At 39.9% G+C, this 26,897-nt stretch overlaps 1 protein-coding gene across 6 annotated transcripts in view; it reads right to left on the reverse strand.

Moving 5' to 3' along the window:
• The window catches only part of LOC103117820 (fibronectin), a 68,672-nt gene that overhangs the window by 30,206 nt on the left and 11,569 nt on the right, over nt 1-26,897 (reverse strand). For 4 of the 6 annotated variants that reach the window (XM_060184146.1, XM_060184142.1, XM_060184144.1 and 1 more), the window contains exons 5-17: nt 26,155-26,331; nt 25,039-25,167; nt 24,849-24,938; nt 21,485-21,679; nt 20,691-20,963; nt 18,296-18,562; nt 13,455-13,549; nt 10,698-10,866; nt 9,288-9,374; nt 6,710-6,901; nt 5,118-5,390; nt 3,810-3,992; nt 467-556 (exon numbers count right to left, since the gene is read on the reverse strand). In XM_060184146.1, the coding sequence (XP_060040129.1) occupies nt 467-556; nt 3,810-3,992; nt 5,118-5,390; nt 6,710-6,901; nt 9,288-9,374; nt 10,698-10,866; nt 13,455-13,549; nt 18,296-18,562; nt 20,691-20,963; nt 21,485-21,679; nt 24,849-24,938; nt 25,039-25,167; nt 26,155-26,331 (2,220 nt within the window). The remainder of the gene's footprint in view (nt 1-466; nt 557-3,809; nt 3,993-5,117; nt 5,391-6,709; nt 6,902-9,287; nt 9,375-10,697; nt 10,867-13,454; nt 13,550-18,295; nt 18,563-20,690; nt 20,964-21,484; nt 21,680-24,848; nt 24,939-25,038; nt 25,168-26,154; nt 26,332-26,897) is intronic. The other 2 variants (XM_060184145.1, XM_060184143.1) reach the window with 1 other exon arrangement.

Raw genomic sequence — 26,897 nt, forward strand, 5'->3', positions numbered from 1 at the left:
AGATACCATCCCCCACCTTCCACTAAGGAGTCTTCATTTTCTTTGAACACCAGAATTTTCTCTGGGGCTTGGTGCCTCCGTGGTTCTATTCTTCCTGGCGGCCAATAGTTTTACTGTTTTTTCTTTTCCATTTTTCTTTTTTAATAGAAGGTGAGAGACAGAGATACAGAAGACAGACAGAAAGAAAGACCTCCTAAAGCTCTGTTCTACTGCTTGTGAAGCCCCTCCACCCCCGTACAGGTCGGGATGAGGGTCTTAAACCAGGGTCCTTGCATTTGTGATATGTTTGCTATACTAAGTACACCACTACCTGGCCTTGGTATCTTAAAAATATTTAAAACAAACAATAAGGCTATAAGCACTATCACTATAAGAGACAGAGATATAGATGTAGAAGTAGGGCCATATTTTGTTTAAAATTGGTAGGTGAGAGCAACTTGAAAAGCATATTGCCAACATGACTCACCTGTTTTCTGTCTTCCTCTAAGAGGTATGCTTTCATGTTGTTCATAAACACTGGAGACATTGACTAAATATTCTGTGCCAGGCAGAAGATCTACGGAGGCAAGTGGGACATATTTCAAAATTGGGTTTGACAGTTATAGAGGAAGAGAACATTGCCCATATTCAAAGATTCTCATTACCATTCCAAGAGGAAAATGCTGTGGCATAAGATTAATAGTTATCTGGCTTTTGCCGGGTGGGTGACTTGGCTTTGAGAATTGCAACCTAAAAACTACATTTCCCAGTAACCTCTGTGTGACCTATGACCTGACAGTCATGCCAATCTTTATCTCTGCGAAGCATGCAGTGCCTCAGAAATATGAACTGACTAGTTATAGAACTACTGAGATTTAAACTAAATGTTCAGCTACAGTGAGTCTCTCTGTGTGGCTACATATTTTATGAACACATCCCTAGATTAGGGTAGTGGAAGAGGAATGGGTGAGGTATTTTGACCACATTTTTCTAGATCTTTATATGTATTCTTTGAGTCAATTTCTAAATAATTCTCTGACTCCAACTTCATGTTGGTGGTTGAATCTCTCTCCCTGACTTGTCCACTCCATGTATAACTTGACAAAACATGAAACAAAAGCTACTACCTCAACTGATAGAATATTCAGGGGGAGTGGGGCGATAGCGTAGCAGGTTAAGCGCAGGTGGCACCAAGCGCAAGGACCAGCATAAGGATCCCGGTTCGAGCCCCTGGCTCCTCACCTGCAGGGGAGTCACTTCACAGGTGGTGAAGCAGGTCTGCAGCTGTCTATCTTTCTCTCCCCCTCTCTGTCTTCCCTTCCTCTCTCCATTTCTCTCTGTCCTATCCAACAACAATGACATCAATCATAACTACAACAATAAAACAACAAGGGCAATAAAAGGGAATAAATAATAAATAAATATTAAAAAGTACTTTAAAAAAGAGTATTCAAGCATGCAGCTCTATAATTTACTCACTCCTAAGAGACAATTACTACTTAGAGATGGACTCTTGCTAGGTGACAAAGAAGAGTCACTTTGCCCTGTAGAGCCTATAAGCATTGCCCTCCATCCCACCTCTGTGAATCTCAGCCCCCTCTTTAAAGAGGTTGAGTCTGCAGCACAGTGATATTTCTCTCATTCACTTAGTAGTGTGTCTGTTGAAGACACATCACAATAGTGACAGATTATCACTTAGTCTTCCAACCCTGCTAGGTAGTTAGCTACCTTTTTTTTTAAATTGATTATTTATTTATTTATTTATTCCCTTTTGTTGCCCTTGTTGTTTTTTTATTGTTGTAGTTATTATTGTTGTTGTCGTTGTTGGATAGGACAGAGAGAAATGGAGAGAGGAGGGGAAGACAGAGAGGGGGAGAGATAGACACCTGCAGACCTGCTTCACCGCCTGTGAAGCGACTCCCCTGCAGGTGGGGAGCCGGGGCTCAAACCGGGATCCTTATGCCGGTCCTTGTGCTTTGTGCCACCTGCGCTTAACCCGCTGCGCTACAGCCCGACTCCCGTTAGCTATCTTTTTAAGCAGCTAGATTCCATACAACAGATACAAATATTGAAATTGTACAACTGGACAGGTCCATACACTTGAGAAGCCATTACTGTATTCAAGGTAGGTAATGAATAGATTAATTACCTCTAAAAGTTTAGCTCACAATTGTTCCCACTTTACAAATGAGAAAGAAAACTCAGGTCTGGAGAAACCATCTTCTTTGAGAGAAAGTTATGCAAGTGGTGAAGCAGTGTTTCAGGTATCTCTCTCCCTATCACCCTCATCCCCTCTCAGTTTCTGGCTGTCTCTATCCAATAAATAAGATGATAAAAAAATTTTAATCAAATAATCAGTTCTACAATGTCAAGCTAAGAACAGAGCATTGAAAATATCTATATATTCATTCCTAGGTTTCTTCTCTCATTTGACATATCAAATAAAAGTGTAGAACAGTGTTCCTAACCTTTGAAGTCTTCCTAGATCCCATTTCCCGCCACATCATTTCCCCTTCAGTCTTTTTGTAGAGGCTCCTGCAAGGTTTAGATTAGGACTAAAGTTTGGATAATTGGACTTCACTCTCTTCCTTCCTGTTGGGCCAGGGTCAAATTCACCTAACCAGTAGAGCCCCCAGTTCTTTCATCGATTAAACAGGACAACAATGGCATCTCTGAGGGGTTATGGCTATCTCAGCATAGGATCTGGAGTAAGGTCTTAGAACACGGGTATCTTGACCCCATTCCCCTACAACTCTATGTTTACTTTTGATGTCCATTCCTAAATAATCCCGAATCCAACGCCAACGTACACCTGCGTGCAGGTCTGTGGTTAAGGTGGGCCAGACAGGGGTCCTGAAGCAGGGGCTTGTGTGTTAGGTTATGATTCCGGAGATCTCCAGAACAGAAACAATATCCCCCATGGCTATGCAGACACAGGAATATTCACAACCTCAGCCAGGAAATGAGAAAACAAAAGTAAGGTCATTCTGAGTTGCCTTTCATTGTCTAACGTGTGTTTGAAAGATAGACGGTGCTTTTAGACCATCATTTGGTAATATGCCCCAATATGAGCTATTTTCTCTGAATGTAGAAACTTTTGCAGTTCTTATTTTTGAATTTACTATCCTAGTGAAAATGAAAAACAACATTGATGTGAAACACAGCAGTGTGCTCTTATTTCCTTTAATAAAAGATGTCTATTTCAAAGGAGGAGGAAACAGAAAGAAACAATTTCCATAAATTGTCATTGCTTATTTTAATGTCAGTTGTTTTCTAACTCCTCAAGCTTCAGAAAAATACTGCAACCAGTCTTTTTGAAGTACAAATTAAACTTCTAGCTTTTTTTTTTTATTATTATTGTTATTTTTCAAAACAGCATCCTTATCTGTTCTGAGTAATCAGTCACTCTTTCTAAGTTTTCAAGTGCTAACTAGAATACCTGCTGTTTTTTTTTTCCCTAATGAGAAATAAACAGATATGGTGACACTATTTTCAATCTTTATTTTTCCACCCTCTCTCTAAACATTTAGATTTAGTCATATAATTTCTCTTGTCACTCATTTATTTTTATGTGCTGATTAGGAGGCACTTTGTAGTCTTCTAACTTCACGACTGTTGTTTTCCACTGTGATTTTTAAAAGTAGATACCAAATTTAATACAGGGCAATAAGCCTGGTATCTTTCAAAATTTAAAGAGCTGCATGGTAACATCGAGGTTTAGTTTGTTGTTCCGTTGTCACTGTCCTGAACTTACCTGTCTTACCTGAGAACTCAGAATTCCTTCCATATGCCCTACTTAGCATTATTGAACAGTACATTTTGCTGCTTACTTGTCAAGACCACAGCGTTGTCTGATGGAGAAATGGACAGTTCTGCAACATCCTTCTCATTTTTCACAGGTGAATATCTCACTACGAGATTGGTCAGTTCAATGGATGGAGGTGGAGCCCAGGTGACACGCATTGTGTCTGGACCAATATTGGTGAATCGTAGGTCAGTGGGAGGGGGAACAGCTGGGATTAAATATGGAGGAAGATAAAGTTAATGTCATGGTATGTGAAAACTACTGAAAACAGCTGGCAAGGTGAAACCAGTATTTCATGCATAAAGGGAACAAACAAGTCATAATCATGCAAATAGTCTAACTCTAAGTGCACTACTATTAAAAATAAAATACTACATATAGTACTGTTAGGCTCCTTTAACCTTTCTGCCATCAAGTAGTTTTACAGGATAATTCAATCTACTTTCAAATACAATGATTGTAAATACATTATTAAAACCACTGATGGTTATTTTATACTTTATTCCCCGGCTGAAGAGGCTTAAGTTGCCACACAGCAAAGAGAAACATAGCAGTAATCTCCAAAGAAATGCATGCACACAGACAAAAAAGACAAGAGGGTCCTGCATTTCACCTTCATGTGAGATTAACTATAGCTACCGGCATAACTACAACTCCGTTCAGTGAAATCTATTGACAAGTGAAGAGGGTTCATGCATATTGATTCTCAGCATGTTTCTTACCATGCAGGGCAGAGAACCTTCATAATGTTGCATGCTCCTCCTCAGACTGTGGTTAAAGAGGAGTTTCCTGATCTGACCATGACAATGGAATCTAGAATGTTCCAAACTTTCTTTTTTTTCCCTACCTCAAAGCGATCCCCTTTCTGCTCTTATATTTCAGTGGGGTTATAATCAGCTACAAAGAAACGTGGTAGTGCTTATCAAAGAGCAGAAGGGAGAGCACGGAGGTACATTTTAGGATTATATTCCTTATTAGTAACCAATGCCCACTGTGCACGTTGGCATTCATGTGAGATACTTCAAATAAACGTCCACGTCTTCAAAGTCAATTGACCTTTGCCATTTTACATTTCATAGACTAGATGTGATTATTTCTCTAGCCTTAGACATATCTGTGGTTTAAATGAAGATGTATTTATGACTACTTTTTTATTATGTCTTCTCACTCAAACAGGTTAGCATATGCATTCAATTCTTTACCTCCCCTACCCTGTGTCATCATCTCAAGCAACTTGCAGTTTTTCCCTTGAAACATCCATATTTAACCACAGTGACTGGTGGCAGCATGCAACACCATCCATGTCTCAAACACAGAAGTTTTCAAAATTCACCCGTTTGTTGTGTCAGTGTAGTAGGGGCGCTCTCTCCGCCATTAATGAGAGCGATAACGCTGATGTCATAGTCAATGCCCGGCTCCAGCCCTGTAACTGTGTAGTATCCTATTGAGGAGTCCACAAAATCTTCAAAAATGGGGATCCCTTCTCCTGCCGCAACTACTGTGATGCGGTACCCAATAATGGTGGACAAGTTTAGCGGGGTCCACCTCAGGCCGATGCTTGAATCGGTTATATCAACAGAGCTTAGGTCAGTGAGTTGGGGCACCTCTATTGAGTTATAAAGCAGGAAGGGGTAGGGGAGGGCAAAAAGAAAGTAGAGGCAAAGAAGAGGGAAAAAATAAAGCAGTGTACATCAGGTTACTAGTAGTAAAATTGATGAAATGTTAAAGCAATGATGGTAATATGCAATCTGTTCCAAATTATCAAAAAAAAAAAAAAACTTCCTAAACATCATGAATTATTTACTTCCCTAGGAGAATAAAACAGGTTACAATATTCTTTTAGGGATTTTCTTCCATTTTGAAAATATCTCTAGAAATTAAAATTTGAACCTCTCAGGTTCCTTAGAAGTACTTTCTTATTTAGGATGCCAAAACCATTCCCAAACCCTGGACATTCACATCTGTAGTAACTGTAACAATGTTTTTTAAACATCCATTTTTAGTAGGAAAGTAAAAATTACATAAAAAAATTGTTGATGAGTTTAAATTTTTTTTCCTCATTAAAAAAAATCTCATATAACATTATGGCCATAATGTTAGGGTGTTATGAAGGTATGAAATGACATGAGCCCTGAGGGAACACATTCAGGTTGAAGATAGGCCTGTGTCCAAGGTAATTGATGATATTTTCTTTAATCCACATTAGTAAAAATAAAATAAAATGAAACAAAGAAACAAACAAAAGCATTCTACCAAATAATAATGCAATGGAGAAAGAAATCTATCCAATGCTTATATTCTGTCACAACCCAATTTGGGAAAAAAAAACAAAAAAAAACCATGAACCTACCCCAAGATAGGCCTTTTCAACGTTATAAGGAGGAACACCCTAAAGGTGGCATTTACTTCTGCTTTTTTCCAGTGAAAACTAAAAAAGCAAGATTTGATGCTAGCTATGACATGAAGAACGGTATGTGTCAACCAGTGTTCTTATGTAGAGACAAAGACTATGTACAGACAACTGCAGGAAATGGATATGGAGAGTAAAATCAGGAACAAAAGGACTGATGGGATGCATTTACCATATTACTTTTAGCCTGTCAGTACTCAGTGCAGACACTTGACACCGTTTTAGTAATATTTCCATGTGAGCAGACAATACAGAGTTAATGCCATGGCTGCCACTCCATTACATACCCATCACAACAAACAGCATCCCAGTGAAGCAGACAGTCAAGCAGTGTTAACAACAGCAAGCATTTGTCCAAATAGTGGCTTTAACTTCATGGATTGGGGAGTGTGGTTGGGAGGCCAGAATTCAAATCTAAACCTATCTGGCCCACTCATCCATCTTGAGATTAAGATATTAATCCCTACTCTTATTGAAACAGCCATTCTGAGGATATGAGCTTATTTTTCCATTACCTGGGATGATGGTATCAGAGATAGGGACACTTTCCTTGTCATCCTTGACAGTGTAAACACTGACATTGTACTCCAAGCCAGGACTCAGGTTTTCAAAAGTGCAGGAACTCTGATCTGCATGGACCACTTCTTCCAAAGTATAGCCCTGCTGGTCATTTGTAGGAGTGGTGGTAATTCTATAACCAGTAATGTCTAGAGAAAATAGAGAAGAAGTTACTTGAACAGAGCTTATCAAACTAGATTCCAATGATGGATCCACAAAGGGTACATTTAGAGGACTCTACCATTACTCAGAGGTTACAATAATACTTTGAGGCGGTACCCCCAAGTATAATAATATCTTTAATTTAAAGAAAATATGAAATGTGGCTGGGCAGTGGCACACCTTATTACGTGCACATGTTACAGTGTGCAAGCCCTCTGGTCATCACCTGCAGGGGTGTAGGTTTCACAAGCAGCAAAGCAGTACTGCAGGTGTCTCTCTCTCTCTCTCTGTCTCCCCTTTACCCTCTCAATTTCTCTATCTCTAGCCAATAAATAATGATAAGAAGAAGAAAAACAAGGGGTCCAGGCAGTAGTGCAGTGGGTTAAGCACACATGGCGCAAAGCGTGAGGACTGGATTAAGCATCCTGGTTTGAGCCCCCGGCTCCCCACCTGCAGGGGGGTCGCTTCACAAGTGGTAAAGCAGGTCTGCAGTTTTCTATCTTTCTCTCCCCCTCAATTTCTCTCTGTCCTATTCAACAACAATGACAGCAATGACAACAATAATAGTAACAACAACAATAAACCACAAGGGCAACAAAAGGGAAAAAAAAATAGCCTCCAGGAACAGTGGATTCCTAGTGCAGGCAATAACCCTGGAGACAAACAAAACAAAACATGGGAAAAAAGATAAAAATAAAAAAAGAAGGAGGAGGAGGAGGAGAAGGAGAAAAATCTTAGAAAAGATTAGTTATTTCAGAAGTCTTTTCTGTCTCCAAATTCCATAATTCTAGAACTTGGCCCTCCATTTCCTTAGTAGAGCATCTCAGGAAAACTGAGGAACATTCCATTTTACCTGCTTAGGTATATCCCCCCAAACAAGCACTTCTAATTTAAAATGTCTGAATGTGAAGTTTTGTAAGAAAAGAATAGGAAGAAAAATTTTTTAAAAACTATACTTATTCTAGAGAAACAATAAAGTCTTTCTGCTGAAGACTTTGGAATTACAGAAAATGAGTAGTGAGAAGACTGACTGAGAAGAGATTCAAGTTAAGTGATCACTGGAAGTCCACGAGGACAGACTAAAAGTAAAATGAGGAAATATTTTTAAAGTTAAACATAACAGAGGGAAAAGAAATATTCACTAGGAACAGAGGGAACACTAACTAATGTGGCATATACAAGGAAACCCAACTGGATGGGAAATAATGGTTTAACTCATCTCATTTGCTAGTGACCATTCAGGCAGAAAGGCTAGGCCATAAGTTAAGATTAAAAATTAATTTTACGGGAGTCGGGCTGTAGCGCAGCGGGTTAAGCGCAGGTGGCGCTAAGCACAAGGACCCGCATAAGGATCCTGGTTCAAGCCCTGGCTCCCCACCTGCAGGGGTGTCGCTTCACAAGCGGTGAAACAGGTCTGCAGGTGTCTATCTTTCTCTCCCTCTCTCTGTCTTCCCCCTCCCCTCTCCATTTCTCTCTGTCCTATCCAACAACAATGACAACAATAATAACTACAACAATAAAACAACAAGGGCAACAAAAGGGAATAAATAAAAATAAATATTAAAAAATTAATTTTACTTTTGACTATAAACCATTAATCCCTCCAATAAAGAAAAATATTGTCATAAATATAAAAAATTAATAACATAGCTATTAACAAGCATGAAATGTGCCAACTTAAAGTTTCAAATTCAGAGCAGGGGGTAGATAGCATAATGGTTATGCAAACACTCTCATGCCTGAGGCTACAAGGTCCCAGGTTCAATCCCTTGCACCCCCATAAGCCAGAGCTGAGCTCTGGTTAAAAAAAAAAACAAAACTTAAAAAAATTCAAATTCATATAGAAATAGAATAGTTAGGAAACGTGATGTTTCCACAGATAGTAAAAATCTGACCAAAATCACTCAGATTCAGAGAGATAGTAAATATTTGACCTTTTTTGTTGGGTATGATAGCACCTACTGATCAGAGTTAGAAATCTTAGTTGGGTGCCCAAGCAAAGGTAAGAATGCCTTACAAAAGTACAGTGAGAAATTCCATGAAATAACCTAATCATGGGTGCAATCAGCTTCAGTTGGAACCTCTGTTTTGTTTAATATAGAATTTTCTCAGTAATGAGAACATTGAATAGTAATTTCCCCAGTATGCCCAGCATTACACAACAGAATTACACATTTTCGTATTTTTTAAAGAAACTTTCACATGGGCTTGGAAAAACAGCCCTCACTCCCAGCCCCCTCCCCCATATACTAAATTATTTCTCTTTCTCTTATAATTGAAATAAGCATGCAGAGTTTCAGAGCAGTTTCTGAAATTTTTGTCTTGGGGGGAGGGTACTGTGTTTATTTACCTTCAGATACACCCTAGGCTTACCTGGAGTGGTACTCCGGTCCCAGGAGACAGTAAGCACTCCTGTGTCAGGGTTGGCCTCCAGCTGCAAGTTTGTTGGTGGAGACAATGCTAAGGAGGTAGAACAAATTAAAAAATGTTAAAATTAATAGAGCAGCTGGCCTGTAGAATGTTCTTTCTTCCCTTCTTCTCCCCGATCTTATTCATTACCTAATTTTTTTTCCATTTTTATTTTTTGGATAGAGACAGAGAGAAATTGGGAAAGAAGGAAAGGAAGAAAGGAAGAAAGAGGTGGCGGTAGCGAGGCGGGTTAAGCACGCACGGACTGGAGTAAGTAAGTATCTGGGTTCAAGCCCCCGGCTCCCCACCTGCGCCTGCGGGGGGGGGGGGTCACTTCACAAACGGTGAAGCAGGTCTGCAGGTGTCTATCTCTCTCTCCCCCTCTCTGTCTTTCCTTCTTCTCTTGATTTTCCTCTGTCCTATCCAACAACAACAACAACAAGAGCAATGGCAACAATAACAACATGGACAACAAAGTGGGGAAAATGGCCTCTAGAAGCAGTGGATTCGTAGTGCAGGCACTGAGCTCCAGCAATAACCCTGGAGGCAAAAAAAAGGAGAAAGAGAGAGACCTATAACACTGCTTCACCAGTAGTGAAGTCTCCTGCAGGTGGGGACTACAGTGTTAAACCTGGGTCCTTGTACATGACAATGGACAATGTGTGTGGTCAATCAGGTGTGCCATCACCTACCACCTAGCCCCCCCCCCCCAATCTTTTCTTTGCTTTTTTTTTTTTTTTACGGGAGCACTGCTCTGCTCTGGCTTATGGTGGTACAGGGGATAGAACCTGGAACTTTGGAGCCTCAGGCATGAGAATGTCTTTACATATCCATTATGCAATCTACCCTGGCCCCAATCTTTTTTTTTTTTTAATCAGTAAAATTACTTAAGTTGTACTATAAAACAAACCATGGTGAACAGTAATTCTCTGAGAATCTTTCTGTAGCATTAATACTTTTCAATATTATTAAATTTCTTGTGAGTTTGTCAATATTCTTTAAAATTTTTTTTAATAATAGAGACATCCAGAAATAGAGAGGGAATGGAGTGAGAGAGAAGGAGAGAGACAAAAAGACATCTGTAACAATGCTTCACTATTTGAAAAGCTTTCCCTCTGCAGGTGGGGACTGAGGACTTGAACCCAGGTCCTTGCACATTATAATGTGTGCTCAACTAACATCCAGCCTCACATCAAATATTCTGATGACCCTGAATACATGAATGCATTTTCTGTCCCAACTTTAGAAACAGTACTATAAGTAGAGATGCCTTTTTCCCTTGTGCCATTTTCTCAAGTAAAAAGTGATAACAATTTTAGCTATTTCCAAGAGTGGAACAGCCTTAGCAACATAGAGACCATAAAGTCTTCTTACGTGTCACAACTTTCTTTACAATCGGTGTGTCTCTCTCTTTCCCATCTCTCAGGACGGAGACTGTGTAAGTATATTCCACGCCTGGAGTCAGACCAGACACAACAATGCTTCCCGATTCTGAAGTCACTTCTCGTGGTGCTTCTCCCCCCTCACTTGGTCGCACACCCAGCTGGAATTAAAAAAGCAAAATAAATACCAAGGTCAAATATTTCCAGAGCTAAATTGCAGCTGAACAGTTGTAGTTTTATGCTCAGAGAATGTGAATTTAGGGGGCCAGGTGGTGACGCACCTGGTTAAGTGCTCAAATTACAGTGTGCAAGGCCCAGGTTCAAGCCCCTGGTCCCCACCTGCACGGGGGAAGCTTCATTAAGTGGTGAAGCAGGGCTGCAGGTGTCTCTCTTTTCCCTTCCTTACCTCCCCTCCCCTCTCAATTTCTTTATCTATCCAATGATAAATAAATAAAAATATTTAATAAAAAAGGAAGAACAAATGTGAACTTAGGAACTGAGCTAAGTACTTTCACTAGGAGATGACTTGGGATCATTGATTAGGAACATTGGCTGGAAATTAACTGCCTTGGGCGGGAGAGTTGGGAAAATATCTCTTCCAAAACAGTATTAAGGTGACTTGTACTGGACAGTTCCTAAGAAATGCCATTTCATATTGTTTTGCTTGATAAATAGCATAGCCATTATGCTACATTACCTCCCTCAATTTTGCTTTCCTTTTTGCTGTAAAAAACCACCTAGCTCTCTAATGAACTATTAACATTCAATTAAAATTTTAATTGTCAGTTCAAGTTATCAGCTATAACACTTAGTATTGCAACAAAACATGCCTTCTGAGAAATACGTTCACAGATTCAACAAAATAGAATGTGCCTATAGTTTTAAATCCATTTAAGACTTTATTTCAAAATTAGATAATGTGCTATCAAATGGGTCCCAAGTCTAGAGACATCCTCTGTAGGTTATAAGATTTTTGAAGGTCAGGAAGTCAGGTGGTAGTGCAGTGGGTTAAGCACACGTGGCACAAAGTGCAAGGACTGGTGTAAGGATCCCAGTTCGAGCCCTGGCTCCCCACCTACAGGGGAGTGGTCGCTTCAGAGGTGGTGAAGCAGGTCTGCAGGTGTCTTTTTCTCCTCTCTGTCTTCCCTTCCTCTCTGTTTCTCTCTGTCCTAACAACGATGACATTAATACAACAATAACTACAACAACAATAAAAAACAAGGGCAACAAAAGGGAAAATAAATAAATAAATATAAAAAAGAATTTAAAAAAGATTTTTGAAGGTCAAAAAGAGACTATTAAAAGAAATTTAAAAGGTATACGGCTGATCTCTAAAAAGTGTTCTTCTAAATTTCAATAACATAGCCATCAATAAGGCCATCTGCATGGTCCAGGAGGTGGCACAGTGGATAAAGCATTAGACTCTCAAGCATGAGGTCCTGAGTTCAGTCCCTGGCAGTACATGAACTAGAGTAATGTCTGGTTCATTCTTTTTAAATAAATAAATAATCTTAAAAAAAAAATTAAAGGGGCCAGGTGGTAGCACACCTGGCTAAGTGCACACATTATAGTGCACAAGGACTCAGCTTCAAGCCCCCAGCCCCCACCTGTAGGGGGAAAGCTTCACAAGTGGTGAAGCAGGACTGCAGGTGTCTGTCTCTCTCTCCTTTTCTATCTCCCTACTCCCTCTCAATTTATCTATGTCTTTATCTAATAACAAATAACTAAAATATATTAAAAATAAAAACTTTGTAAAGGTCATTTGCATACCTCAAAAATGAAGTGAACTTTGGTGGATTTAAAAAAAAAAAAAAACATGAGGATTTAGTCTTGATTTCTGACCATACCAGGTATTTTTTTTAAAGATTTTATTTACTTATATGTGAAGAATGATAGGCAGAGAGAGAGAGAAAAAGAGAGAGAGAGGGAGAGAGAGAGAGAGAGAGAGAGAAAGAGAAAAATAAGTAGATATCACTCTGGTACATGTACTGCCAGGGATTGAACTCCAAACCTCATGCTTGAGAGTCTAACACTTTATCCACTGCACTGCCTCCTGGACCAACATACCGAGTATTTCTCACTTCACACACTAAATGCCAAGGGAAAGAATTCTTTTAAATATGTTCATTTGCATTCATCATTCCCCTTATATTATTACTTTAAAGATCATGAATCCATATATCTATAGGCAAGACTTTAATCTTAACTTCTTTTAAGAGATTCGCCCTTGGGGCTTTAAAGAAGTTAAGATGAAATCAATTTGATGAAAATGTAATTTTTAAGCGAATCTGAGCTTACTCCTTCTCCCTAAATTGACTTTCATGAACGTGTTGACACCCATTTAGAACAACATATCAAATGCAATTTTCCTATATATTTTAGAATATAGTTCCCTGGGGGAAAAGGCTAGAGAAAATAAGATAACAACAGTTATAGTTCCACACTGATGCTTTACATGTTTTGAAGTGTTACCACTGGCCCGCTTATCCTTCCAGGACTTAAGCAGGTTAAATTATTCTTTCAGAGACTTCTTGCTTTCTGAAAATGCCCCCAGGAATTTAGTGAGAAAGATGTATTTGTTAGGACAGGAGAACTATTATATTCCGGTAATGTCAGAAGGTATGAAAAGAGGCACACAACAAAAGCCAGGTCTCCTGACTCCTCCTGAACATCCTATTTCTATCACATTCCGAAACATGAGGGCACCTTGGGGCTGTAATTCCAGGGATACGAATGGCCTACAACTTACCTTAAAGCCGATTCTTGGAGCAGGTGTCCACGTAATCACAATGGTGGTTTCTGTTACCTCTGTGTTGTAAGGTGGAATGGAGCTCACAGGCTGTACTGTAAAATAAGATCAATGCACATGTATAATTCTCAGAGAGAATGTGGATGAGAAGTATTCTGGATCTAGAATGTAACCTGTGTTCCTTCACTAGGTGAGAATTTGGAGTAGGTCATTGCTTCTCAATCAGTGCCACAAGGATCATCTGAGACCTGGTTTCCATGCAGGTCTGATTCTGTAGGTCCAACACTGGGTTGGGGAGTTTCTGAAATGCTGATGCTGCCAGTCTGGGAACCATCCTTGAGGTTATATGATTTCAGAGTGCCCTTTCAACTGCTAAGATACTCTGATTTATATCATGTTATCATGGGTTGGGATTTGAGTTTGACAAAAAAAAAAAAAAAACTTATGTCATCAGTATAGAATCCCATCTAAAATGCAAAATTGGTCACTACAAACCCACCATCACTCTGTTCCTTCATTGTTAATTTGAGAACATTGGTTAACTAGATAATCTAAAAACAGCTTTATACTGCTTTTAAATTATTCCATACAATGGCTAATTTTTTTTTGACACAAAAAGAGATGCCATGAGAGCTAAGCCAAATCTTCTACCATAGATGAACCTATATGTTCTAGGATTGTTTAATTATGTCATGACTCCTTCAGGGTAGCAGAAATCTGACATCTATCACTAGAATGAAGACTTAAAAGAAAGTTGATTTCATGTTTTCTAGCATCTCAACACTACTACTATTTCTCTAGTGAAAATACTACTTAAAAGGAAGAATAGTGTGTGTATAAAAAAATTAACCAATATTTTCAATAATCATGCAAAAATATAATTGACATTGCAACTAGATCTTGTAATAAGGGTAAAAGTATTTCAATAGCTGACTGCTATGGGAAAGGTAGTATCAGCAGTCAAGGACATTTGAGTACTGTGCATCAAATTCAAGAATTTCAAGTGTATTGATAGTTCATATACTTGGTAGTTTCATCACTCCTTTTTTATAATGAACCAAATTCTGGACCCATTGGAGGGAAAATCTTTTAAATGCACCTAAGTTGTGAATGACTAGTGAGACAAAGAATACTACACAGTGACACAAACGAGGACTATAAATTCTATTCAATTCTAGTCAATCATTTTTACTTTGGCATATGGACATTAAGGCCCAGCAGCCTTCCATTCTGGGGGGGGGGGGCATCTAGTGTTTATGTGTGCAATTCAAATTGATTTGAAACTACTGTGTGGGATAAGAGAAGACACGTGTGTGGCCAACTTAGTAAGGACTTTTCTAGTGGCTCAACTGAAATACCACTGATTTAGTGAAGTATTTCCTAGGCATGCCACTTCTTCGGTGGTGTCTTGAGAATAATGATGATGGGCCATTTGTGATACCTTCCCAGTGCCTCTGTAGTCACATAGCACTTGGATGCTGCTGAATTGACTAAAATGCCACTCCTAAATGACTATGATAATGGCCACAAGAAACAGCTCAGAGAGCAGTTCAGTTCTTTCAGTGGCCATCTGTGAAAGCCAATCTTTTTCACAAGTTATATTCTCCTCAATAGTCCTGGGCTTTAAAAGTGGGTGTTTTCTCTTGCTTGAGTCAGCTAGCTAGAATCTTACCAAGTTTAAGATTCTGATCTCTGCCTGGGAAGACCATTACAGGAAAAGCTCCAAACCATAAAGCCACAAACTGATGTCAAACAAAGGATCTGACTCTAAGTATGAACTATGGGTTCTGGCAAGTTTCACTGAGTGAACAACAGCCTGGCTGTAACAGAAGTAAAATCTACTCCATCTATAAAGGAATAAGCTGAATTTTCTCTCCAGAATCAGCATTCTGTTTCCACCCCAGCTCCATTTGTTTCTAAGAATTAAACCCAAGTTAAAAAAATCTGGAAAAGTTATACCCAGAATTCAATTTGGTAAGACAATAAAAAGCTACAGAACTCAAAGCAATCTCAAAAAGAAGCAAGCTCTTCAATGTCTACAGCTTGAAAGAATATTTGAAGTTCAAATGAAGCCACAGAACTCCATTTCTGTAGATTTATTTAAATCAAACCTTAGATGAGCTATTTTTACTATCATTCTTTCCTCAGTCAACCATCAATTCAATAAATATTTTGGGGCAGGGGAGACAGCATGAAAAACAGTCATGAAAAATAAGTTCTTGTCTGAGACTTTTATGTCCCAGGTTCAGTCCCCACCACCACTTCAACCTAGAGTTGAGCAGTACTCTAGTCAAAACAAAAACAAAAACAATTTTTTTTCCGGAAAGTTCATTATGTACAAAGTACTTTATACTAACCTTTGCTGATAAAATTTTGATTGTCAAGAGTTTTATATGCATTCTATTCAAGGAAAGTCTACATAAAATATGTACTAATTTACAGAGCAAACAAAATATAATTATATGACTCTACAATGAGATGTAATGAAAGATTTGCTGGAGACACTATCTAATGTAGCGATGAGTATATATATAAACAGATATTCTCAAGAAATACAGTGACATTCACTTCATGTGAACAGATTCTAGAGTGTTTTAGAAACATCTGCTTGAAAACTCAAAGTAAACTTCCTTACAGATGAAAAAAAATGTTTATGATTAGCAGTTACATAGGAAAGTCTTCACTGCTCAAACTTTCTGCACCAAATATATATGGAAATAATTTTGGATAAAATATAAAGTTGTCCAGGGAAATGTTTAGGTAATTTTTTCAGGAAATAAATTTCAGTTATTTACAAGCAAAACTTCTTTTTAAAAATATTATTATTATTATTTATTTATTCCATTTTGTTGCCCTTGTTGTTTTATTGTTGTAGTTATTATTGTTGTTGTTATTGATGTTGTTGTTGTTGGATAGGACAGAGAAAAATGGAGAGAGGAGGGGAAGACAGAGAGGGAGAGAAAGACAGACACCTGCAGACCTGCTTCACCACTTGTGAAGTGACTCCCCTGCAGGTGGGGAGCCGGGGGCTCGAACCGGAATCCTTAAGCCAGTCCTTGTGCTTTGTACCACGTGCGCTTAACCCGCTGCACTACCACCCGACTCCCACAAGCTAAACTTCTGCTCAATTTTTGAATGTTTGATAGCATCTATATTTTTAAATTAGTCAAAGAGTAAGATTTGTGGAAAGCATTTAGAAAATTGTGAACTAGTTTATAGTTTCAATGTATGCTGAAAAGTGCTATGTAAGGTGCTTCTGTAATTCAAGATGTCAAGGTAAAAATAAGAAATAATCCTAAACTAGAACTAAGGGTCTCATAACTCTAAGTAATGTCAGTGTGAATGTGTTTAATAGAAATCGGTTTGTGAATACAGATCATTATTGAGATATAGCTACATAAGACACTTAAGATTGTTTCCTGCAAAGCATTAACAGGACAAGCATGATCAAGAATTATTGTCAGTATTTTTCCCTCTATAGAATTTCAAGTGTAGTTTTATGAAAGATAAAGTGGAAAAAAAAAAAGCTATCCTATCCTGCAGAAGTACTTATACCTGCTACAGTCAACACCTGAAAGTATTTACTTGGCTTCTAGTTCTGCTGGTTTTGCTCCAATCAGTAGCTGTTTTTATCCTACATTCACTTATGGCGAGCACTCAGTCTCCAGAGTATTAAAATGTAGACACTGCTGCTGATCTTTTTTTTCCCCTTCAAATTAACCATTATTTGGTAAATTCATTTCATATCATTCAATATTTTCAAATAATTGCATGTTTTAAACCGTGTTTATCAAAGTGCTGGCCCAGGAAAAAATGAATTTGGCAACATAAATTTAATTTAACACACTACTTCCTTCAACAAGAAAAATCATCTTCAAAGATATTACCATCTAGTGACAGACAAAGTGCCAAGAGTACAGGATATGCAAGTGTAAGGTTCTGAGTTCAGTCTCTGACACCTCATATGCCAGAGTGATGCTCTGGGTCCCTCCTCTCTTATTAATAAACAAATAAATGTGTTTTTTTTTAAAAAATTATGAACACAACTAAATAGTATGCTTTGTGATTGATATTCTAGCTACTTATGGTCCAATAGTATTCATTCAAGGACCAGCAGCTGAGACATGAGCTACACTTCAGGTAACACCATTTAGAATTTTTTCCCTACCCTCTACCCCCTGCACCACACGGGGGTTCTACAGAACCAGATAAAAACCTAATGCTGTGGTTTCTCCCTTTCTCTGTGTCAATTACAGAATGCAAAAAGAAATCCCAGAGTGGTGAAATCCCATAAGAACTAAGGAATTAGACTGGGGAGACAGCATAATGGTTATGCAAACAACTTTCATGCCTGAGGCTCTGAGGTCCCAGGTTCAATTCCCAGCACCACCATAAGCCAAAAATGAACAGTGCTCTGGTTTAAAAAAAAAAAAAAGTTTAAAAAGAACCAAGGAATTTAAACTTTGTACTTCTTTTTTATATGAACTTAAAACACACACACACACACACACACACACACACACACACACACACACACAAACAGATGGGGACCAGGTGGTGGTGGACCTGGTTGAGCACATATATTACAATGTACAAGGGCCTGAGTTCAAGCCCCCACTCCCCACCTGCAGGGGACAAGATTCATAAGAGGTGAAGCAGTGCTGTGGGTGTCTATTTGTTTCTCTATCTCCCCCTTCGTCTCAATTTCTGTCTGTCTCTATATAATAAATAAATAAAGATAATTTAAAAAATTGAAAAAAAAACCCAGATGTACAGATATCATAAATAGAGGTAAGAACTTCCAACAGTACTAAGAAAAAGGCATTTAAATTTTGACTTACGAGTAGTGAAGACTCCAGTGGTTTTGGGGCTCTGCTGGTTGCCTTTCACAGCTACGAGGGATACGGTGTACTCAGACCCAGGCTGCAGGTTCCTCAGTGGGTACTGCCTGGCAGAAGGTCCCACATTGTACTGCTTGGGCTGGCCTCCTCGGGTCAAGCCCACCGTGAGTCGGTAGCCAGCAATGCGGGCCCGAGGTGGAGTCCAGATTACCGTGACAGTGGAGTCAGTTTCACCGGTAAACTGGAGGTTAGTGGGAGCATCCAGTTCTAGAAAGAAAAGAGAGAAGAACCAGGTCAAGAAATATTTGAACCTAGTCTTTATCACACTGGTACTACAGTGTGGCTGAGCTTTCTAAGACTACTCCTCCCAAGGCTGAAACCAAGCAAATATCGCAACTTGAAAAATAACAGGCCATTCAGAGATTGAGGGTGACACAGAACTTGGCAAAACTCTGCATCAGTCAGGAGAAATTACCTCCTTGACTTTGATCCTATGGAGAGTCTAATTTTCTTATTACTCTCAGAAATTATACAGACAGTAGAGTTGGCATTAAAAAAAAAAAAAACTCAAACACTTAGATACCACAGCTTACACTGCTCTGAGACAACCTGGTTAAAAAAAGGGATTTAGCCTCCCAAAAATGAGGGCAAGAAGAAACTTCCCCATGGGAGCTGACTAACAACTTCTACATTTCTTAAATGAACTATGCTTTGCTGAAAAAAAAAATTTCAAGTTACACTCATATAATTTAGATGAGACATTAGACATAACATATATTCAGAACTTCATGGCATGACACTAATGAGTTTGCACAATTAGGAAAAAAATAATGTAACTTGCGAGTCTTCTTAAGTATAATAACAAGCACTTTCTCCACAGTCATTTAAAATACTTTGCAGAGGGGAGAGAGTTTAAGAGGTTTTCAAGTACAGAAGTGGATATGTGAGCTTCAGAATCATGAAGACAAAATCCAAAGTCCACTGGCTCCAGCTCTATTACTTCTTAACTTCATGACCTTACAAATGGCATAGTTTGGGAGTCAGGCGATAGCGCAGCGGGTTAAGCACACGTGGCGCAAAGCACAAGGACCAGTGTAAGGATCCCGGTTCGAGCCCCTGGCTCCCCACCTGCAGGGGAGCCGCTTCACAGGCGGTGAAGCAGGTCTGCAGGTGTCTTTCTCTCTCCCTCTCTGTCTTCTCCTCCTCTTTCCATTTCTCTCTGTCCTATCCAACAATGACAACAACAATAACTACAACAACAATGAAAAAAACAAGGGCAACAAAAGGGAAAATAAATTTTTTAAAAAGTGGCATTCTTATTTTTAAGAAAATTAAGAAAACATGAACATGATGCTTGTAAAGAACTGAGAAAAAAGGGCCAGGTGATAGCACATTTGATGGAACACACACATTACAATGCACAAGGACGTAGGTTCAAGCCCCTGGTTCTCACTTGCAAAGGGGAAGCTTCATGAGTGGTGAAGCAGGGCTGCAGGTGTCTCTGTCTCTTTTTTTTTTCTTACCAGAGCACTGCTCAGCTTTAGTTTATAGTGCTGTGGGGGCTTGAACTTGGGACTTTGGAGCCTCAGGCATAAGAGTCTCTTTGCATAATTATTTTGTTATCTACCCCTGCCCTCTCTCTTTCCCTCTGTCTTCCCCAGCCCTCTCTCAATTTCTCTGTCTCTATTCAGTAATAAAAATAAATAAAAACTATTAAAAAAAAAAAAAAGAGCTGAAAAGACCCGGCCCCTAATAAATAGTAAATATCTCAGCAACTACTATGTGTAGGTAATTTGAGTAACACTTTTACTTGGACAGTTGATCTAGATAGGTGTTATTACATAAAAATATACTCAAATTGTCAAAGCCATGTTTCCCTGAAAGAAAGCTAGTTTCTCATGCCTTCTCCTCACTTTATGCCAAGTCACTGGCATATGTATTAGGGAAATGGGTTACTATCTAGCATTTGTGGAGTCTCAGGTTCACTATACATTTCCTTGTGAACAGAGTCGTTTCTTTTTAAATGTCCTGTTTCCTATGTAATCCCAAGAGTCAGTGACACACTGCCCCTGCATCACAAGTTGGAAGTGAGAGTAGAGACTGTGGACTGCACCCTATTGAGCATACATGATACAGTGTTGGAGGAAATGGATTCAAGCCCCCTGTCCCTGCCTGTAGCACTAGCACTAGCAGTGAAGCAATGGAACAGGTGTCTCTCTTTTTCTCTCCTTGATTATCTTTCCCCTCCCCTCTCAATTTATTTCTGTGTCTATCCAATAAGTAAAGCATAAAGGGGGAGGGGAGAAGGAGAGGGAGAGAGAGAAAGAGAAATTCAGAGAGAGCAAGTGCATGCTGGAAGTAGCATGCTGGAAGTGATGACAGAAGCAGGACTTACTGGTTGTCTGCTGTGCCGTGAGAGGTTCACTCTCCCTCCCCTGATTCACAGCGAAGACTTTGAAGTGATAGGTGACCCCAGGGGTCAGCCCTGTGATCTCTGCAAAGGCATTTCTGTTGACAGGCAGCCTCTGGCCATGCTCTCCAGGCAGGTTGACAGGGATCACATCCACACGATAACCAGTCACTGGGCTTTCGGGTGGTGTCCACATGATGGTGACCTTCACGTCTGTCACTTCCACAAACTGTAGGTCCCTGGGAGGGGGCACTTTATCTGAAAGACAATAGACACAGGGCATTCACAATTCATGCTTATGGACATTTTGGTTTTTACAGTCAGCTTCTAGGATGTATATAAAGCAATTCTAGAATTGTAAAGCTTGGTAAGAACCTCTAATTCCAAAGCAGTGCTAAATTGTGTCTCCTAACCAGAGACAGAAGCTTATTTGCTTCTGCTTTCATTATTTAGTCATACTGCTTAGGTGATGACATGGGTGGTCTTTCTCTAGAATATGTGCATAAGTGGGCGGGTTTCCAGCCTAGCAAATGTCCTATGATCCGAAGTTTAAAGTATACATACCGCAAAGAAAATAAATCCAGGGATAAACTAACCGCGATTATTTATATATAGGGACTGTTAATGGAGACAACCAGTCTCCCATAAAGACATTTAGTCTTTTCGTCTTTTCTCTTCTTACACTTCTTGTCCTCCTGCAGTGAAACAAAAGGGAGGTCTGGGACACCACCTTGTTGCCTCACAAGAGAAGGGAACCATGAGGTGTGTCTTGAAGTTACCTGAGCGAGGCACACCCGTGGTCTCCTGCTGGATGAACACAGGAGTGCTCTCCTGATTTTCTTCCACAGCATAGATGGTGATATTGTACTGCACTCCAGGCTGCAAGTCACTGAGGGTGACGGAGTTGGCAGTTTCAGGAAGATTGAGTTCCGTGCTACTGCCTTCTACTGATGGGGAATAGACGATTCTGTATCCTGCAAAGTGGTGAGAATAAAGTAGACCCCATTGGTTTCTGAAATAGTCTTAGTTTATTTTTTCATTTTGAAATAGAGCTTTTAAAAGTATTAAATTATACCTTGTTCCTTTAGCATCTTCCTTGGTTAAAAACTAATGAATTTTTTCTACTCTTTGAATGTTGCTGATTCCTTTAAGTCTCATAAGGACAATTCAGAAGAAACATTTATTTATTTATTTATTTATTTATTCCCTTTTGTTGCCCTTGTTGTTTTATTGTTGTAGTTATTCTTGCTGTTGTCGTTGTTAGATAGGACAGAGAGAAATGGAGAAGGGGAAGACAGAGGGGGAGAGAAAGACAGACACCTGCAGACCTGCTTCACCGCCTGTGAAGTGACTTCCCTGCAGGTGGGGAGCCGGGGGCTTGAACCGGGATCCTTACGCCAGTCCTTGTGCTTTGCGCCATGTGCACTTAATCTGCTGCACTACTGCCTGACTCCCAAGAAGAAATCTTTTTAATAATAAACATCACTGCTGGGACCAGGTGGTGGTGCATCTGGTTCAGTGCACATATATACAGCACACAAGGACCCAGGTTCAAGCCCCTGATCCTCACTTGCAGGGGAGAAGCTCCATGAGTGGCCAACCATCTCAATTTTTCTCAGTCTCTATCCAGTAATAAATAAATGAAATTAATTAATTAATTAAAAATGACCCATAATAAATATGAATGACTGAAGATCAGTGATGCTTAAAAATGTCTACTTGAAGTCATGGGGGGAAGGGGGGTGATATTCATGCTAAACCAGTTTCTTCTCCCTGAGCTCTGAATGACAGAAGCCAGAAGCTGTTCATGAGTGACCCTGAACACAGAGTTGTCAAGTGCTCTGTGTCCTTTACAACATCAAAGACCCAGCTGGGGCCCTAACTGGGGAGTCCTGAGATTCCCAAACAGACTTGATGGACCTAGAACTCAAATAAATCCCTCTCTCCATTGTTACTGGTCATTTCTATTAGGAACAACAAAATAGACCCCTTTGTGGGCCCCCATAGGACCTTGCTCTCAACTTGGATCAACAATGGTAGAGAATGTTCCATCCTCTGGAACTCTATGCTACACCTGAGGAAGATGGGTCGATACTGGGGCAGCATGGAATGTTCCTACTCATGACCACAGAATGTGAGCTCAGATCTAGAGGGATGTAGAGGTCACACAGGCTCCTAAGCTAATTATGGGCCCCAGATTACATCAAATTGATGGGGTTTACAGTAATATTTATACCCCTTTCCCATATTAGGGAGCTACTCTCTTGCCTAATTCAGCTTTCTGGTCCTTTTCCCAGCCATGACATCATCTCCCCAGACAATAATTAGGATCCACCTGCATATCAGATTTCAGGCTCAGGCAAAAAAAAAAAAAAGAAAAAAAAATCACTAGTATAACTACAGTCCCTTTGAAATATAACTAAAATATGCCTACGAGCTATCAACAAAATGGAGGACCCCCTCCAACACTTCATCTGCAATATTCCAGCCTTTTGGTCGATGATTGTTCAACAATTTGTTTGGTTTTGAATGTTAACCCTTTTTTCAGCCACCAGGTTCCAGATGCTAGCAGGATGCAACCAGACTTCCCTGGACAGACAACCCCACCAATGTGTCCTGGAGCTCCACTTCCCCAGAGGCCCACCCCACTAGGGAAAGAGAGAGACAGGCTGGGAGTATGGATGGACCTGTCAATGCCCATGTTCAGCAGGGAATCAATTACAGAAGCCAGACCTTCCACATTCTGCATCCCACAACCACCTTGGGTCCATACTCCCAGAAGGTTAAAGAATAGGAAAGCTATCAGGGGAGGGGATGGGATATGGAGGTGTGGTGGTGGGAATTGTGCGAAGCTATACCCCTCTTACCCTATGGTTTTGTCAATGTTTCCTTTTTATAAATAAAAAATTTTAAAAAAAAAGAACATCAGAGACATCTGAGTCACCTAATGAACAGCAAGACAACTCAGCTACCTCTGTATGAATGAGTCTGGTCAGTGTCCACTCAGCTACCTCTGTATGAATGAGTCTGGGCAGTGTCCAGGTAGGTGGCACACTGGATAAAGTATTTGACCCTTATGCTTGAAACCCTGAGTTGGAGCCTCATCATGATAATCTTTTTCTTTCTGTCATTCATGAATAAATGAATACAAGTATTTATTCATAAACGGGGCAGCCCTTCTGGAAAACTGTATGGAGAGTCCTTAAACAAATAAAAAAAGGGACTATCTTATGATCCAGCGATACCACGTTTTAGTATCTACCCAAAGGACAGGGAAACCCTTAACTACAGGAACATATGCTCTTCTATATTCTAGCTGCATCATTTGCCATAACAAAGACTAGAAGCAGCCTACATGTCCACCAACAGATGACTGCCTAAGAAAGTTATGGAGTAAATATTCCATGAAATACTGCTCTAAGGTTAAAAAAAAAAACGGTGAGATTTTGTCCTTTGGGATAAAGTGGACAGAACTGGAGGTGATTATGCTTCATGAAATAAGTAAAAAGGTGAAAGACAACTACCAGATGGCTTAGAAAGAAAGAAAGAAAGAGAGAAAGAAAGAGAGAAAGAAAGAAAGAAAGAAAGAAAGAAAGAAAGAAAGAAAGAAAGAAAGAAACTGTCTCTAAGACCTTGTGAGAATCATCGTGCTTAAGTATGAGGGCACAGCATTGGGAGTGTGAGGGCACAGCATTCTGATGGTGGGTGTGGTGTGGAACTTATGCCCTGTGACCTTACAACCGTGTAAGCTACTATGAATCACATAAATACATAAATAAATGAAATACATAAATATTTAAAAGAGAGTGAGTGTGGGCATGAGGTTTTCAGAATAATTTCTCTTCTTCCATAGGTGTGGCTGACTTAATAAACCAATAAATTGGCTTTTGCTTATGTATGAGCCTAGGGGGGTGATACTCTAGGTCCAAGAGGAATGGTTCTTAAGAAAGTTGGGATGTCAATAATCATATTCTTGGTTAATCACACACACATATACACACACACACACACGCACACGCACAGTATCTTTATCTTACTTCTAATAATCATAGGGAGATCTGAATGATAGCAGGTCTGAAGATGAAGATCTGATGTTAGGCCATCTACTATCAAGGTTAGCAGAGGAAGCGAAACTAAGCTCACCTGTGATGGGCGCCTGGGGTCTGTTCCAGCGAACAACAATCGAGGTGTCATCCACCCGGTCCACGGCAGGGTCAGGTGGGGCATCAGGTGCTAACCAAGAGACAGAAAGGAGGAAAATGGTCAGGAAATACTGTCATGGATGTGTTTACAGATAAAGAGATTCTTTTCACTCCATGTTGTGTGCATGTACCCGTTGTCTGTGAAGTTGACAGGATCAGACTCTGCTCTCCTTCTTCAGATATCTGATAGACGTTGACGATGTATTTGCGGCCAGGAAGCAGGTCAGGGATGCTCACAGAAGTGGCCGTGCTGGGGAGATCTTGGAAATTAAAAAAAAAGAGGTATTACTAACCAGAGTGAGCCAATCCCTCAAAGGACTCCACAGCTTAGAAAGTGGGCATTTAAATTTTTTTATTTTCTTTATTTATTAATTAGAGACAGCCAAAAATTGAGAGGGTAGGGGATAATAGGAAGAGAGACAGAGAGACACCTGCAACAATGCTTTACCACTTGCAAAGCTTTCCCCAAGCAGGTGGGGACCAGGGACTCGAACCTGGATCCTTGTGCATTGTATCATGTGCACGCAACCAGATGCACTACCACTCAGCTCCGTTAAGGAGGGCATTTTAAAAGAGTATATTCACAGGAAATGGAAAAACTGGAAGAAAATATACCAATGGACAATGTGCCATGGGGTGATTTTATTTACCTTTCAATTTTTCAACTTTTTTTTTCTCTAAAGGAGAGTGATTTTGGTAATGCATTTCCATGTTTAAATAAAATGCCCAGTGTAGTTTGAAGTCCATGTAGTGGTGAAGGATGATGACAAAATGGCATAGAAATTGATGTGGGTGCTATTCACGAGTGTATTCACTTGTAAAAATTCACCGAGCTTTTTGTCTGTGTATTTTCCGTATTACATTATTCTATAACACATGTTTAAAAGGTCCTTAGCTCTGACAATTTAAAAAAGCATGAAAGAGGGCTCCATGCATTTCTAAACCAACGTTTTACACTGAAGCCCTCAAGCTAGCAATTACTTTCAAGAAGACACTTGTGTTGTAAGGTTCCACACTCACTCCACACACAGTGCAGCTCATACCGGGGACCCTGGAACTGAGTGGGACACTGGCTCAGGATCCACTCAGCTGAGTTCTCAAAAAGACCAGTGACTTCATTTTTCTCATAGTAGAAGATTATTTGTTTGGTCTGAGCTGTCAGCTTGCTTCAAAGCTCACAGACCACCAGGCTGGATGTTCCTTACCAGCAGTCACTGAAAACTCGTGTGCCATCCCATTTATCTTACCCAGGTACTGAGGCTCATCTCCCTCCTCACTCAGCTCATATTCCACACGGAATCCTGACACAGTGTCCGAGGCTGAGACCCATGAGACCACAAAACTGCTGGCTGTGATTTCAGTCACCGATTCCGAAGTGGACACAACAGGAGATAAAGGTGTTGTCTCTCCTGTCACAGTGTTGCCTAGAAAGTCACAGAAAAGAGATAAAATACTGTCAGTTATCAAGAAGCTACACTGCTAAAAAATGCCATTAAAAAATGGTGGTGCCCAGAAGCAACCAATGGCACAGCTATTTACAAGATACTGGGTACTATACAGCAAACCCTAACAAAAGGACTTTTCAAAGTTAACCCAATTACCAAATAATGCGATGATAACATTAACTATGCATTGTCTTTTTGAACCCTAAGACAGCAGGAACCTCACATCTCCACTATAGAGCCTCTACTTCCCCCAGTCCTAGGACCCTAGGTAGGGCCCACTTTCCCGCATGTCTCTCCCAATCCATATCAAATAATATTGCATCTGCCGATCGCAACCTAATCAACACTACGAGGGCCACCTCAACATGCTTCAGCTCAGACTGTGTCCAGAGACTTCACGTGTGGAATGACAATCCTTCAGCTTCATTACTCGGGTGAGACCTTTCCTTTCATAGTATACTCTAATTCCATCCCAGGTGGTTCACTTCCTAACAAAGTCCCAAAACCTAGATATAGACCAGGTTCTGTGAGAGAGAGCATATGTT

This window comes from Erinaceus europaeus, unplaced genomic scaffold (genome assembly GCF_950295315.1).
Source record: "Erinaceus europaeus unplaced genomic scaffold, mEriEur2.1 scaffold_466, whole genome shotgun sequence".
Lineage (NCBI taxonomy): Eukaryota > Metazoa > Chordata > Mammalia > Eulipotyphla > Erinaceidae > Erinaceus > Erinaceus europaeus.